We start from the raw sequence: 16,620 nt of genomic DNA, 5'->3' as shown, positions 1-16,620 counted from the left end.
TCCTGGACACATCATCTGAGCCCTGAATAAAGCTAAGTCTTGACTGATTCAGCCCTATACCTTCTGAGTCTGAGACAATGGTCTCATTGATTGGTCAAGTCAGTTTGGACTAACTCTTAAGTCCCATGATTTTTTAAAAAAATATTTTTTATTTAATTTTAGTTTATGTGCGTTGGTGTGAGGGTGTCAGATCTTGGTGTTATAGACAGTTGTGAGCTGCCAGATGGGTGCTGGGAATTGAACCCGGGTCCTTTGGAAGAGCAGGCAGTGCTCTTAACTGCTGAGCCATCTCTCCAGCCCAAGTCCCATGATTTTTATACAAGGCCTGTGAGAATAAATAAGATTACCTCTATTTCACCTGAAATTGATAGGACTATAGCACTCACATCTTTTCTCAAGGTACTGTATCTAGCATAGGTGTCTAAATTCAAGTTAGTAAGATCCAGCTACGAAAATAATCAAAGCCACTTTTTTATTCACAAAAATTTCACTCTGGACCATTTTTACATGTTCTTACTTTTGACAGTTACACACACACACACACACACACACACACACACACACACACACACTGAAATATGATCATATCTACCTCTACCCCTCTAACTCTTTCCATATTCCTCTATCATGCCCCTTTCAACTTCATGTCTGTTTTTTTTAATCACTAAGTTCAGCTAGTGATGCCCATATATACACAAGTGTGAAGTCATCCACTGGATCATATAGACTCCTCAGTTGCCATATTCACAATGAAGAATGATTCTCCCTCCCATAGCAATAATCCTGGCTAAAAGCCCATGGCTGGGAAGGTCATAGGCCCTACGGCAGAATCTGCTATTGTTGTTTTGCTAAATGGTCATGCTGTCAATTTGCTTTAAAAATTTTAATGTCTATATTTATAGGCCCGGGCTGCTCATAGCTTGGCCAGCAAAGCTTCTTGTTCTGCAGTTCTTCTTGTTCTATAATACATCACTACAGCCATATTTAGTAAATCAACTAGGTATTTACTCATTGTTAATGTCCTAATGATCTAAACTGAAGCTAGCACGTGTCTTCAGTTTGTTGTGACATTCTGTGCCCTGGGTTTTCTATGTCCTGTCCCATACTACAATTCTGTTTTTCTCCACTAAAACCTCGTATAAAGGCCACCATCCTCTATTCTAGAACTCAGGTGTATTCTTTTTTTTTTTTAACTCTATTAGTTTTTATTTTTTTAAATATTTTATAAATTTATTCATATTACATCTCAATTGTTAGCCCACCCCTGTATCGTCCCATTCCTCCCTCCCTCCTGCTTCCCCCTACTCCTCTCCCCTATGACTGTGACTAAGGGGGACTTCCTCCCCCTTTATATGCTCATAGGGTATCGAGTCTCTTCTCGGTAGCTTGCTATCCTTCCTCTGAGTGCCACCAGGCCTGCCCATCCAGGGGACGTGGTCAAAAATGGGGCACCAGAGTTTGTATGAAAGTCAGACCCCACTCTCCACTCAACGGTAGAGAATGTCCTGTCCACCGGCTAGGTCTGGGTAGGGGTTCGAAGTTTACTGCCTATATTTTCCTTGGCTGGTGCCATAGTTTGAGCAGGAACCCTGGGCCCAGATCTGCCCATCTCAGGTGTATTCTTGGGAGAGTGCATTCACCTCATTTATGTTTCTAAAACAGCTACTGCCACCCTGGTTCCCTTACATGCCTGCCAGAGAAACGAACATTTTGTTCTGTGAATCAGGGGAAGGCCTGAAGGTTTGGGGAGGAAGCATGGCATTGTTTCGATGGAGGTATGAAATACAGATGGGAGCAGAGGGTATAAGACATGGGAGATGAGCAGGGCTCTGCATACCGAGAGAAGGAACAGAGGAACTTGAACGGAGGCAAGGATCTGGGAAGTGTTTGTGGGTTTCTGGTTCTTCGGATGTGTGAGGACTGACAGTGGGGAGAATGTGGGAACAGAGGAAGTTGGTCTAGGGAGGTTCAGGGAGAGCTGGGAGCCTCATCTAGACAGGGCCTCTGGAGGGGAGTTGGACAAGGAGGAGAACAGTTAGCTGTGTGCCAGATTGGCAGACTGTAGAGAATCAGGCATTCCTTGCTTGTTTGCTGTCTAACTGCTCTTGTCTCACCTCCCCCAGCCTAGCTCCCATCTGACTGGACTGGGACACAGCAGCCTGCAGGTCTCTATTGACAAATAAGATGCCCAAGGCAGAGCCGGAAGGGTTGTCCAGGGGCAGTTGCTGACCACACAGAGAGGGATCCCCATTTGGGGGTTTGTGGCAGAGTCAAGACCAATTCCTAAAGAAGTGGTACTAGTACCCCACAGCAGACTCAAGCTTCTAGAAAACTCAGTAAATGCAGCTCTGCTTTGGTCTCTCACACTCATCCCTGAGGAAAGTCAAGTCAGAAACTGGAGCCGAGGCCATGGAGGAACACTGCTTGGAGGTTTGCTCCTCATGGCTTGCTCAGTCTGATTTCTCATACAGCCCGCAGCTACCTGTCCAGGGGTAAGACCACCCACAATGCACTGGGCCCTCTACACCAATCATTAATCAAGTTTATCCATCAATATAGTGGGGACATTTTTTAAATTGAGGTTTTCTCTTCTTTCTAAAATTTCCATATTCACATTATGTATCCATTGTAGCCCCTTTCATCCTGTCCTCTCAGCCCCGCCCTATCACCCTGTTCTTCCCCTCCCCCTCCCCTTCTCCTGAGAAAAGAGGAGTCCCCTATCAACGCACCCCAGCACATCAAGTCACATCAAGACTGAGCTCATCTTCATCCACTAGGGCCAGGCAAGGTAGCCTCATTAAGGGGGAAGTGATTGAAACACAGGCAACAGAATTCATGCCATAGAAAGCACCTGCACAACTTACGAGGGGACCCCCATGAAGATCAAACTGCCCGCTGGTGATATATGTGTAGGGGGCGTAGGTCTAATTGGAAACTTTTTATTTAAAATCATATACAAGCGTACAATTAAAAACAACACAGGGATGCATGCACCAAAGTAATTGTTAGTGGATTCTAAATAACCCAATGCTTATGTATGTTCTAAAAATGGGTTTGATTAATTTTTTTTGCTACATAGAAAAATGCTGCCAAAGATTCTTCTATTATTTAATTTCTGAGTTTTAAATTTATTATTATTGTTGCTGTGTGTGTGTGTGTGTATGTGTGTGTCTGTGTGTCTCTGTGTGTGTGTGTATGTGTGTGTCTGTGTGTGTCTGTGTGTCTCTGTGTGTGTGTGTGTATGCGTATGCGCGCGCGCGCCATGGAGAGCATGTGGAGGTCAAGGGACTTTTAGACATTTCTTCCCTTTTTTCACCATATTAAGGAGGGTCTATTTTGTTCCTGTTGTACCATGAATTCCAGGCTAGCTGCCCACAAGTTTATGGGTATTTTACTTGGCTTTGCCTCCTACTCACATCATAGGAGCACTGGGATTACAGGTGTGCCCTCCTATATCATAGTTTTTAAAATGTGGGTTCCAGAGATGGAACTGACATCAGCCTGTGTGGTGCGGCAAGTGCTTTTACCACCTGAGTCATCTCACCAGGCCTATTTTATATTTGTTAAAAAAGAATTCTGAGCCAAAGCTTCATAGCTCTTTTATTTGTGTTTTAAAGATTCATGGTTACAGCTTATTAGCCGTTCTTCAAAACTGCTAGTCTGAACCTCTGTCAAATGAGTATGTCCTCATAACTGCTGCCAAGAAGTCCAGACATGAACTCAACTCCTGCACTGTGACTTAAGTATTATGTCCCTGAGACCGACACAGGCCTCCACTACAGCAATGAGGAGGCAAAATCACAGCTCTACCATTGAGTTCATCTTCTTGGGATTTTTCTAACTATCCCGAAGTTCAATGGCAGATGTTTGGGGCTTTCTTAGTTATTTATTTGGTGACACTGACAAGAAATGGCATCATTATCACCATCATCCTCCTGGATCAGAGCCTGCACATCCCCATGTACCTGTTCCTGCAGAACTTATCTTTAGTGGACCTCTTTAGTACAGTCACCACACCTAAAATGCTGGTAGTCCTGACTACTGAGAAAGCGACCATTTCCTTTGGGGGATGTTTTGTGCAGATGTATTTCATTCTTCTCTTTGGTGTGACCGAGTGTTTTCTCCTGGGGGTGATGGCTTTTGACCGATTTGCTGCAATCTGCCATCCTCTATCCTACCCGGTGATTATGAACAAAAGGACTTCTGTGAGGCTAGTGATGTTCTCATGGCTCTCGGGTACCATGATGAGTACTCTGCAGACCACGTGGGTGTTGAGTTTCCCTTTCTGTGGCCTCAAGGAAATTAACCACCTCTTCTGTGAGACGCCTCCAGTGCTGGAGCCTGCATGTGCAGACACGTTCCTGTTTGAGGTCTATGCCTTCACAGGCACCATTTTGATCGTCATGGTTCCCTTCCTGTTGATTCTCTTGTCTTACACTCGAATTCTCTTTGCCGTCCTGAGGATGCTGTCCACCACACGGAGGCAGAAGGCCTTCTCCACATGTGCCTCTCACCTCACATCTGTCACCCTCTTCTATGGCACAGTGAGTATACCTTATCTACAGCCCAAATCCAGGTACTCGCCAGACACCAAGAAACTGATGTCATTGGCGTACACCCTGCTGACCCCTCTGCTGAATCCACTCATCTACAGCCTGAGAAACAAGGAGATGAAAAGGGCTGTGGTGAAAATATGGCAAAGAAAAGTGGCTTTACACATGGTTTGATTTGTTGTGGAACTTGGTGTTTCTTTTTCTATCATGCTTTTGAACCCTTTTTGGACTTTGAAGGTGATGAAAGCAGAATCCATTTCTTATTTAGAGTATGCTTTCTTTCTTGATATCTCTATGTTTGAAAACATGTTACATTAATCTCCTTTAATGATGCAATCAATTGTTTTTAAGAGGTATAGTCTTCTGTAACACATGATACATGGTTTATTGATCCACTTTCTATTGTTGACATACAGATCATTGCTAAAGGGTTGCCATTAGGATGCTGCTGCTATAAACACCTAGTTCCTTATGTTCACGTGTTTGATGATTTTATTTTTACTTGATAGATTCCCCAAGGATGAATGAGATGAATTATTTTTTATCTACCCACTTTAATAGGTGTTATAGAAGTGCTGCACACTTTTAATCATTGACTTTCACAAGCCATTCAAGATCAGCCTTGGTACATGTGTTTTAGAGCACTGTGAGCCATAAATATAGAGAGACTCATCCTGAGAATACAAAGCCTGAGCGTGTCACTCAGTGACACAGAGTGCGCTTGCTTAACATGTACTAGGTCTTGGGCTTAATTCCAGTACCACAAACCAAGCCAAAAACATTACAGCAGAATTGCTGTGCATGTGTCTCTGCTTACTTCATGTAGATGTAGAGCCTCACTTAGCACACTCCTGTCTACAGTATCAGGAGACCAACAACATGATACCATTTTTCTAGAGAGAAAATCTATTCTAAGAAAGAGTGAAGAGGGCTGGAGAGATGGTTCAATGGTTAAGAGCACACTGTCTGCTCTTCCAGAGGTCCTAAGTTCAATTCCCAGCAACCAGATGGTGGCTCACAACCACCCACCTATACTAGGATCTGATGCCCTCTTTAGAGCACTCATCTACATAAAATAAATAAATAAATCTTTAAAGAAAGGAAGATTAAAGAATGAATTTATTTTTGAGGTGCCCAAATTCATTTGAATCCAGACTAGGTTACTTTTGATATTTAAAAATATCTATTACTATAATATATATCTCAAATTTGTTCTTTGATAATTTAATACACATATGAAATGTATTTTGATTGCATTTATCCCCAATCCTTCTCCTACATCTTCTCAGTTTCTTTCCACTATGCCCTTTTCCCAACTTCCTGACCTTTTATCTATTTTAAAGAATCTGTTGAGTTAATTAGCGCTGCTTATGTCCATGTGGGAATAGGGCCATCCACTGGAACATGGCCACGCCTCTGGAAAAAATGACTCTCTCTTAACTAGCATCTATCAAATGTCAGTAATGACTTAGCTTAGGTGTTAATGAGGGCTTTCCTTGCCCCTCCCTCATCCTTGCTGGAATACGGGCTGGCTTGATCTTGTTCAGTGTTTCTATAGGCACTCTCAGCTGCTGTGAGCTCATGAGTGCCGCGGTTCTGCTGTGTCCAGAAGACAATGGTTTCTTATTTACATTATTCATTATTTGTATTATCCAACATTACTAATTGAATAGCGATAAGTATTGTTGCAGCAGAGTTTGGTGGGGAAATGCAGAAACCTACACTACAAATGAAAAAACCCCTAGCTGGGCCCTGGTGGCACATCCCTAATTCTTCCAGCATTTGAGAGGCTGAAGCAGGATCCTAAATTCCAGGCCAGCTGGGGCTACATATTATGGCCTGTTTTTTAGAAACAAAGAGCAAAATAAAATCAAAGAGCAAACAAACTTTGAAACTTCTGCCCCTTGATACTGACTATATATCTTCAGACTGGAGATCAGTTTTCTTCTTTCCCAGCTCACTTGCTGTCAGAACACTGGAGCTCACAGAACACAAGGTCTCCCCCAGGCTTCCCTGAAACTGAAACTGCAATCAAGTTGAGTGATCTGTGGTCATCCACACCTACTTTCTTCTGTCAAAACACATCCAGGGAAAGCTTCCTTATCACCTTCCCACAAAGTTCTCCTCACTGGAACAAGAGGACCATGGCTTTTGCCCTCCAGGGCTTAGTGTTACAATGGTTTAGTGTGCATGGGACGTAGGAGTAGAAAGAAGGCTCTGCTGGCATACTCACAGGGACTTCCCAGACCCGAGAGACTGACATGATAGATTTTAGGGGTAAGAAATGAAGAAATAGGAAGCACAGCCGGTCACTTACGTCCTGGTTTGGACTGGCAATAGCGAGCTGTGAAGAAGCAAATGGGTTATGTGTGAGGCTTACAGAATGAGTGATTTTTAACAGGATCTGTGTGGAATCCTCATAGGGTCAGCACTTCATCCTTGAGAACAAAGATGCTGCATCTTTCCCATGAAGTCTCCATCTCCTGCTTTTGAGGGCTAACAGGAAGATCAGAGTGACCTTGTACCTGTTGTCTTTCAAGTACCTGTTGTTTCAGCCATCGACACATGAGAACAGCTTATTTCAACCCTTTTGTGTATTTTCTAGAATAATACTAAGACATCTGTATTTGTGTTACCCCATGGAGGTGTGGGTGTCCATGATGGGGTCTAGTAATGTGCTTCTCTACAGGCTCTCTGGGTTTTTGATGCTGGTGACAAGAGGAACAGTACTTTGAGAAATCATGCTGGATACCAAGGCTCTTGTTTTGGTCTCAGTTGCCCTTGGTGTGTCCCTTATAACTGCCCTCTCCAGCACTCAGCATTTTCTTTGACTTCATTGTATCTCCCATATTGTTTAAGTTATACCCTGGGATTTTAAGAAATGAAGTTCTGTTTCTCATTATTTTGTAGCATCTAGTAGTACACTAATTTTTTCACTTTTTCCCTTTGGTTGGGTTGTGTTTTTCAGATGAGGTATAGCCCAGGCTGGGGTTTTTCAGATGAGGTTTCAGTTTGTAAGCCAGGCTGCCCTTGAACTTGGTATCCTCTTTTCTCAGTCTTGGAAGTGCCAACATCGTAGACTTTTTCTTCTTTGTCAGTGTTCCTTTCCCAATATATAGTCAGTGATCTAAGAAGGGGCCCTGAGTTAGACTCTGAGAATGAAAACCTCTTCCCTTGAGACACATGGTCTGCTTCACACTGGGCACAGCTCAGGGAGAATGCATCTCAAAGTGTCATCTCTGGCCCATGGTTGCAGAAAGGAAGAGATTTTTGGAGGAGGAACTTTCTGCTAGAAATCTCTTGGAAAATGAGACTATTGGTGGAATTCTGTAAGGACCACACCAGTAGGTCCGCGGAACCCAAGCTCTCCTGCGCAGAATGAATGAAGCATCTCTCACTCTTCTAGGCAGAAAAGATGGACACCCAAGTCCCTGCTTCACATTTATGCCACATGAGATTAATAGCACTTTTCTTTTTACAGAGAAAGTTAGTGAAACAGAGAAGTTTAGCTCAAAGTTAGCAAGCCCTTTAAACCTTTGCACTCTCAGGATAAGAACTTGTGGGGCACCCTTGCGTCCACGCCCCCACTCATGGGAGTGTGGACAGGCCAAAGGAGCCCTGCACACCCTCCTTGAGTGAGTACGAGGGTCATCAGGTGCTTCATGATGAAAAGGATGTGTGATGGAGAGTGGGGAAAGATGGAAGAGCATAGCAGTGTGTGTGCTGTGGAAACTAGCGGAACCGGAGATGAGACGTGGTAGCAGTGACAGGTATGAGAGAGGGCGGAGGTAGACAGTGGGACAGGTCTTGTCTAGTGGGGGGTCAAGTGAGTGGTATGCAGCAACCTGAAGCTTATGAAGATGCAGACTCAACCCCTGAACAGGCTGCCTGGCTGCAGGATCACCCTGGCTCTGGATGGAGGCCCAAGATGAGGAAGGATTCACTTCCTAGACTGGACCTCCTTGAAGGACCACATTATTCTATGATGCTGCTGAGGGCCAGGTGTGGGTCAGTGGTCCTGATGAGGCTGAGGGCCGGTTTGATGTCCATGGCTCATGTTACCACCTAACACTATTCAGATATCTGTGGTCTATGCTGCTACCTGAAGCCATGTTGGTGTCCCTGGCTCATGGCCTGTGTTAGAACCAAAGATCATGTGAATGTCTGTAGTCTGTGCCACAGCCTGAAGACATGTTGGTGTTTCAAGATTTCTTTGTTTTTGATAGCTGAATAGTATTCCGTTGTGTGAATGAATCATATATTCTTTATCCATTCTTCAGTGGAGAGACATCTAGGTTATTTCCAGATCCTGGCTATTATGAACAAGGCTGCTATGAACATAGTTGAGCAAATATATTTGTTGTATGGTGGACCATCTTTAGGATCTATGCCCAGGAGTGGTGTGGCTGGGCCTTGAGGTATGCTTATTCACAATTTCCTGAGATAGTGCCATATTGACTTCCAAAGTGGCTGTACAAGTTTGCAATCCCATCAGGTGAGACCTTGTGTTCTGAGAGCTCCAGTGTTCTGACAGCAGCTGAGCAGGGGAGGAAAAAAAGCTCATACTCAGTCTGAAGATATAGTCAGTATCAAGGGGCAGCAAGTTTCAGGCTTAAAGTGTGTGCAGGTCACCTGAGCTCTTAATGACATACAGATTGGAACCATGAAGTCGGCCTGGCACAACACCCAGTGGCAAATTTGTGGGGAAACATTTCTGCATATCCTGAGTCATTGCTGCTGACAGGGAAATGTGAGACCCCTTCCCTAAACAGCACAGATAAATAAATGTTTAAGAGGAAACTCCTTCTCTAGCGTGGCTGTTGTCCCATAGAGATTGTGCATCATAGTAACTTGAGCACCAGATGATGAAAAGAATGAGAAAAAAAAAAGGATGTATACATCTTAGTCAAGAAAGCAGCAGGGAGCAGATATAAACTGCTACCAAAAATGTAGAGCTGAGAATATGTTTTCATGTGTGTGTGCATGTACAGGCCTGTGCATGTATGTGTGTCTGTATGTGAGTGTGTGTGTCAATGCATACGTGTGTGCACACATGTGCTTGTATGTTTGTGTGTGCATGGTTCCACTCTGTGCATATGAAAGGTAAGAGACCACTTGCTGGAATAATCTCTTTCCTTCTATTGTGCGAGCCCTTGTGATCAAGCTCAGGTTATCAGCATTGATGGGCAGTACCTTTTATACACTGAGCCATCGCACTGGCTCAACACCTAAGAATTCCTAAAAATCCTATGGAGCAACTATTTTATGAAATACAACCACAGAAATGCTCGGAGACAATACTACAGAACAATAAAAAATGATAAAGCAATAACTATTGTGGTTCAAAGGAGGTTAATTTTAAAAATCAAAATACAGTGTCCAAAGCTCAGATTATGAGAGTAGGTGTGGAAAGATGGAGCTGGAGAGAGAACAGGACAGTCAGGCAGAGTAAAATGGAAATAAAAAAGAACTTAAAACAATTCAAGTGAAAAATACATTTAGCCAAAAGTGATGGAGTTGGAGGAGGAAGGGTCAGGAGCAGCTACTGGTCACGTCTGAGTTCAGCCAGGGTTACAGGAAACCCTGGAAGTAAAAGAAAAGAAAGTATGGACTTCAGAAGATAGAAAGCTATTTCTTTTCTACTTCTATGTCTGTCATGGATTTTTTATTTTGGGTAAAGATATAGCTGGTAATAAAAGTATAAAATGCCACGTGCAGCCCACAGCTTCAGAACTGCTGGTCTAACCATGGAACGTCATTGATAGATGCTGGGTCTTGTGAATTTCACCATATGATATTTCTATTTGCAAGTTATTTATAACACAGTTTTAATTAAAAACTGCAGATTTGTGGAACTGGAAACAGTATCGAGCACATACCTAGGAAAGGGGACCTATCAAAGGATTGGCTCATGATGGGGTCTGAGTAGTGTCTCCTATAGTGTGGGGAGGATGAGTGAGAAAGGTGCCTGAAACTGCCCAGCACAGAAGGGTTCCTCACAGTGATATATCCCTTCACTAAGCATACTGTGGTGGCACCACTGTGACCTTAATTATCCTTCTCAAGAGTAATGTCTCATTATGTTTCCCATAACACCATCCCCAAATCCTGAGCTCAAGGAACCCCCATTCCTCATCTTAAGATGCTGCAGAGCACTGTGCTAACCCACTGGTGCTGTCATTAAGTCTGATCCTCACATGTCTCTAAGGAGGTAACATTTCCACCCCATCATCACTCCACCCTTTTATGTAGAGCAATCTCATTCCTGCTAAGGACAAAGAATGTCCTTTCGAAGAATGAAAAGACATCAGAGCCAGCATTGATATTATAACTTTCTTTTCTATACTTTATTTTGTCTTGTATTATATTTTGTGTGCCTGGTTGTTTTTTGTGTTTTGGGATTTGAGCATTCAGTGTTGAGAAAGGGGTTTGGTTTTTATGTACCCCAGGTTGCCCTAAAAATTGTGGTCCTCCCATTTTGGCATTCCAAGTGCTGGGGTTATTAACTTTGACAATGGCCAGCTGGTTTTATTTCATTCACTTGTTTAATTTATTTTAGTTTATTCTTAACATACTTTTTCAAGTTGGATATTTGAATTTAGTCCCCTTTCTTGGCTTTGTGTGTGTGTGTGTGTGTGTGTGTGTGTGTGTGTGTGTGTGTGTGTGTGTGTGTGTGTGTGTTAGGGCAGTGGGTTTTTTGTTTGGTTTAGTTTGATTCCTGGTTTTACTATTGTTATTTTGTTTTGTTTTTGAGACAAGATTCCTCTGTGTAGTCTTGGAATGCACTCTACAGACCAGGCTGGCCTCGAACTTAGAGATCCACCTGCCTCTACCCCTGAGTGCTGGGATTAAAGGTGTGTGCCATCACCACCTGGCTTAGTCCATTTCTTAAAATCTACAAGTCATGCTTCTGTGTCAGAAGTCCAATAGTTATCACGTCCCACTGGGAAATGAAATACATGCACATAGGCACATGCACACTTACACACACACACACACACACACACACACACGCGCGCGCGCGCACACACACACACACACACACACATGCACATGAATCACACTTGCACAAAGAAGACAGGACAAGAACAGCTTTGAAAGAAGGCAGGAAGGAATATACGGCACACTAGAAAAGAGGGAAAGAGACGTGAGGTGTTACTTGATGGTCTTGATTATTCCCAGGATGAAAAAACATTTAACAAATGCAGAGTTGTTCCTGCTCTCTGTATGAAACTCTAGGAGACAGAATCAATACAACCCAGCCCCAAGTACAACAAACAGGACCAGCATGGGATAAGTCAGCCAAAGGTTAGTCACAGCAGGTTTCCAGCTTCCTTGGCTCCTTCACAGCAAGTTCTGCGGCTGAGTGTGCCTTTGTGGTCACAGTACGTCATGGGAATAGAGTTGAAGACATTCACATCACTATGAGATGATCTCAGGGCAGATACTGCAGAGCAGACAGCCAGGAGCCAGAATATAAGTGTGACGAAAGCTCTGATGCTCAAGAAGGTTCCAGGAAGTGGAATCCAGATCCTGTGAACTGTCTTGGATACCAGTGCTATCCTTGCTGCCACAGCCCTTGTCCTCTCCAGCAGCTCCTCCTACAGACAAGCCTCTTCAGAACCAAGAAGTGTCCTGCCCCGAGTCTCCCATTTCTCCTTGAAGCCCAGAAGCATAAATCTACTCTTCCTCAGCATCATCTGCTCTCTGGCCCTCATTCACCTTCTGAGACACTTGCCATTTCATTGCACATGCCTCTTCCCATCCGCATAGTTAATTGCATTCTGCTTCACCAACATGGAAATGTCTGAATAAATGTGCAAGGCTCTCTGGTTGATCTTTCTGACATACAAGCACATAGACTTGGTGTTGAAGTTCTCAGCCACGGCCCATTAAGCACAACCTATCAGCTTCTGGGTCAAGCCAATGCCCTGGTACAAGAATTGCACAACCATTATGTTCATGAGGGATATCATCAGGCTCCTCCTCCATTTCATCAAGAATATGACCCACAATCTCCCTTCCTAACCTTCAGGGATGCGAGAGAGCTGGGACCAGAAAGGGCTCTGATAGGAGTAGTGTTTATCTGGTAATTCCCCGGTATGAAGAGGATGTTGTACTCTTGAGTGGTCACCAGGTCATCTAGTCTAGTAATACAGATGTTCATATTGGTGGTGTATAGGAAGCTCTTCAGTCTGTGGGAAACCAGACTGGATACCATGGAGCCCAAGGCACACAAAACCAACAGTGACACCATTTGCTTTAAAACAGCCAGGACATCCAAATAGAACTCTTGCAAGAGGAAGGCAGTCTCTCAGTCTGTCCCATTTATGACTCTATGTAAAGCATGATTCGAAGCAAAGAGTCTGTGGCTCCCACATGTACAATGGCATTCCTACCAGCCTGCATGTACACAAATAATAAATAAACACAACTTCAATTTTTAGATATATAAGAGCAATATGACTCATCCCATCAGCCATTGCTCGAGGAATCTAGCACACAAAAATAAAATCACCAAGCATATGAACATAAGGAACTAGATGTTTATTGGAGAATCACCTTAATGGTGTCACTCTAGCAAAGACCTGTGTTTCAATAACAGAAAGTGGATCGATAATCTGTGTATCATGTGTTACGAAAGCATATGCCTCTTAAATGCAATTGACTAGATCATTTGAAAAGAAGAACAATGTGATATGTGTTCAAACATGGAGATACCAAGAAAGAAAGCAAAAGAGTCCTCAATAGTTCCTTCCTCACAAATAGGTTTGTCAGATATACTGGGCCAGAAAAATGAAGATGATGCTCCACGTCACAGAGAGTTTTGGGTGACTGTTCGGGCAGCAAACAGTCCCTGTCATTTTCTCATTTTTGAGGCTGCTAACCTGCACTTCATGTTTACTTAGATAATTAATTTTATTCCTTATGAAGTCTCTGATGGGATTTAACACCAGATAGTTTAATTTTACAGTTAAGCTTAGCTGTTTAGGGTTAAGATGATTTTTAGGTCTAGATGGATGTATTAAATTGATTGAGAGGAGATATGATATATATTGATTAATATTTAGATTTTTTTGAGACAGGGTTTCTCTGTATAGCCTTGGCTGTCCTGGACTTGCTTTGTAGAAATGCACCAAGATAGGAAAGATGTTTTCTAAATACAAATAGCCAAAATAGTATGAATGTAACATTTATATAATTCCTGATTGTTTCGTGGTTCTTCTTGCTGTAGGTACTTTATTGTATATATGTGTAATAATATAAATGTATATGTAAAAACAAAAATAATAAAAAGGAAAGAAAGCAAGAAAGCATACTCTAATCAAGAAATGGACTCTGCTTTAATCACCTTCAAAGTCCACATAGAGTTCAAAAGCATGATAGAAAAAGAAACACCGAGTTCCTCTACAAATCAAACCATGTGTAAAACCACTTTTCTTTGCCATATTTTCACCACAGCCCTTTTCATCTCTTTGTTTCTCAGACTGTAGATAAATGGATTCAGCAGAGGGGTCAGCAGGGTGTACGCCAATGACATCAGTTTCTTGGTGTCTGGTGAGTACCTGGATTTGGGCTGTAAATAAGTTATACTCGCTGTGCCATAGAAGAGGGTGACAGATGTGAGGTGAGAGGCACATGTGGAAAAAGCCTTCTGCCTCCCTGTAGTGGACGGCATCTTCAGGATGGCAAAGAGAATTCGAGTGTAAGACAAGAGAATCAACAGGAAGGGAACCATGACGATCAAAATGGTGCCTGTGAAGGCATAGACCTCAAACAGGAATGTGTCTGCGCATGCGAGCTCCAGCACTGGAGGTGTCTCACAGAAGAGATGGTTAATTTCTTTGTGGCCACAGAAGGGGTAACTAAACACCCATGTGGTCTGCACAGTAGCTACCATGATCCCAGAGACCCATGAGAATGTCACTAGTTTCATGAAGACCCTTTTGTTCATAATCACCGGGTAGGATAGAGGGTGGCAGATTGCAGCAAATCTGTCATAAGCCATCGCCCCCAGGAGAAAACAGTCAGTCCCACCAAAGAGAAGAATGAAATACATCTGTGCAAAACAGCCCCCAAAGGAAATGGCTGCCTTCATGGTGGTCAGGTTCACCAGAATTTCAGGTGTGATCGCTGAACTGAAACTCATTTCTACCACGGACAAGTTCTGCAGGAACAGGTACATGGGGATGTGCAGGCTCTGATCCAGAAAGATGACAGTGACAATGGTGGCATTTCCTATCAAGGTAACCAGATAAATAGCTAGGAAAGCCCCAAACATCTGCCCTTGGAGTTCAGGAAAAGTAGAAAAGCCCAGGAGGATGAACTCAGACACAGAGCTGTCATTCTGACCCCTTGTTTCAATAGTGTAGCCCTGTGTTGTTCTTAGAGGCATGAAAGAGCCATGTAAGAAAGAAATCATGATCTCAGGTCCAGCCTGGGTTCACCCCAGGAAGTGTGGCAGAGTATAATAAAAAAAGACCATCGCCACACTTGAGCTACTCAATCATTCAAATATAAAAGAATAAGTGATGAATTCTAGATTAAAATGTATTTTGAAATATATGGCATTTTCAATTTTTATTGCAAGTTATACAGTAGTGTGAAAACTATAATTTAAAATAAACATAAATTGCAGGTTTCTAGTTGTTCCCACAATAGGTATTATTTATTTTACTTAAGTATGGGTAAATGTAAAATCTAAGGCCCTCAAAATTAAAAAGCCAAATAGATTTTAAAAGATAGCCACAAAATGTTTATAACATTATATTCATATTTTAAAATTATATATTTATCTAAATATTTATCACACTCAAAATGAAATGGAGTAGTTTTGACAGTTAAAACTTAAATATTTTTATAGGGACACACAAAGTGGGTGTGCTTCAAGCATACCTTTATTAGGTGACATTCACACTGACTTTTGGTTTCAGTTCTCTGCTCAAACTTGGAGCTACTAGGTTCTACTAGAGTGAAACCAGACATGGCATTTTAGGGATAGATGGCCAAGTATGTTCCTTGTGACCCTAGAAGTTGTTCTGAGACCATCTGAGGGTCACTGTGGACTTGTCAGTTGACAGTTTCTACTCAGCCCTCTTTGTCATGTTCTGGCTTCTCTCCAGTCCCTACTCAGGCAGAAGTAAGTCCATCAAAACATTAATTGCTCGGCAAGTTCTGATTAACTACCATTTCCTAGGTTCTATATGGTCACAAACACGTTAGAACCCAGAGGTCAGGAGAAGCTCTAAGCATGCTCCATGAAATTGGCATGCTCCTTGACGATATAGAACAACAAAAAGTTCCTCCCACAGCACATTACTGTACCTTGTAACCCTACCTCTATTTTACCACGGTATTAGTAACCAACATTTCTTTTCATACTTAAAAACCTAGTTCTTCTACAAGAAACAGAGAACAAGTGTTTTGTTTACTGTGCACATGCATAGTACCTGGCTCAAAAAAGACATCAATATAATAGCTTGAGAATAAAGAACTTAGAAACATCTAGACTTTATCTTTAATCAACAACATGCATAAAACTGGAGCCAGAATATATTACAATGGAAAACAATTGACAAGTTTGGAGGTATGGAAAGGTGGGCAGAGGGAGAGTAACAGCTCCAGCCTCAGGATGCTGCAGTGGAAAAGATGCCAGAAGACTGACTTCCCCAGGTCATAAGGTGCTGGATCTGACCATAGGGCTAGAAAGGAGCCTAATGGCCTGCGGGGGATGTTCTGAAAGCCAGAGTGAATTCACCAGGAGAGATGAGGAAGCCAGGAACACAGATAGGTGCAGTCAGCAGCAGGCATGCAATGTTATTCTCTTCCCTACACATCTGGAGAGCATTAACAAACAGTAGGTAGTAAGTTCACTTATTCTTGATTTGGACCATGTTCATCTATCTAAGAAAATGCCCAAAGCCACTCCAATGCTCACATTTACTTGGTTTTGAAAAGAAGTCTCCTGAAATGGGAAAAATAGGCTCAAGACTCAAATTCCTTTTCAATGGCATAAATATAAATATGTGTACTCAGCCTGAAGTGTATGAAACTGGGTAGGTCATAG

The 16,620-nt window shown here is 42.6% G+C and overlaps 1 protein-coding gene and 1 pseudogene across 2 annotated transcripts; one reads left to right on the top strand and one right to left on the bottom strand.

Moving 5' to 3' along the window:
- Positions 1–3,784: 3,784 nt before the first annotated feature.
- Positions 3,785–4,727, top strand: LOC311590211 (olfactory receptor 10A3-like; annotated as a pseudogene). The gene has a single exon. The product of its transcript is annotated as an olfactory receptor 10A3-like (transcript).
- A 9,241-nt stretch (positions 4,728–13,968) lies between these two features.
- Positions 13,969–14,949, bottom strand: LOC311592821 (olfactory receptor 10A3-like; the record flags this gene model as incomplete). Its single annotated transcript, XM_084773663.1, has 1 exon — positions 13,969–14,949. One exon carries the CDS (start codon positions 14,947–14,949, stop codon positions 13,969–13,971), a length of 981 nt encoding a protein of 326 aa, XP_084629789.1.
- Between the last annotated feature and the right edge of the window lie 1,671 nt (positions 14,950–16,620).

This window comes from Acomys minous (genome assembly GCF_964271855.1).
Source record: "Acomys minous genome assembly, chromosome: 2".
In the NCBI taxonomy this organism is placed as follows: Eukaryota; Metazoa; Chordata; class Mammalia; order Rodentia; family Muridae; genus Acomys; species Acomys minous.
The sequence above is the reverse complement of the archived record's forward strand: the minus strand, read 5'-3'. Positions and strand labels throughout refer to the sequence as shown.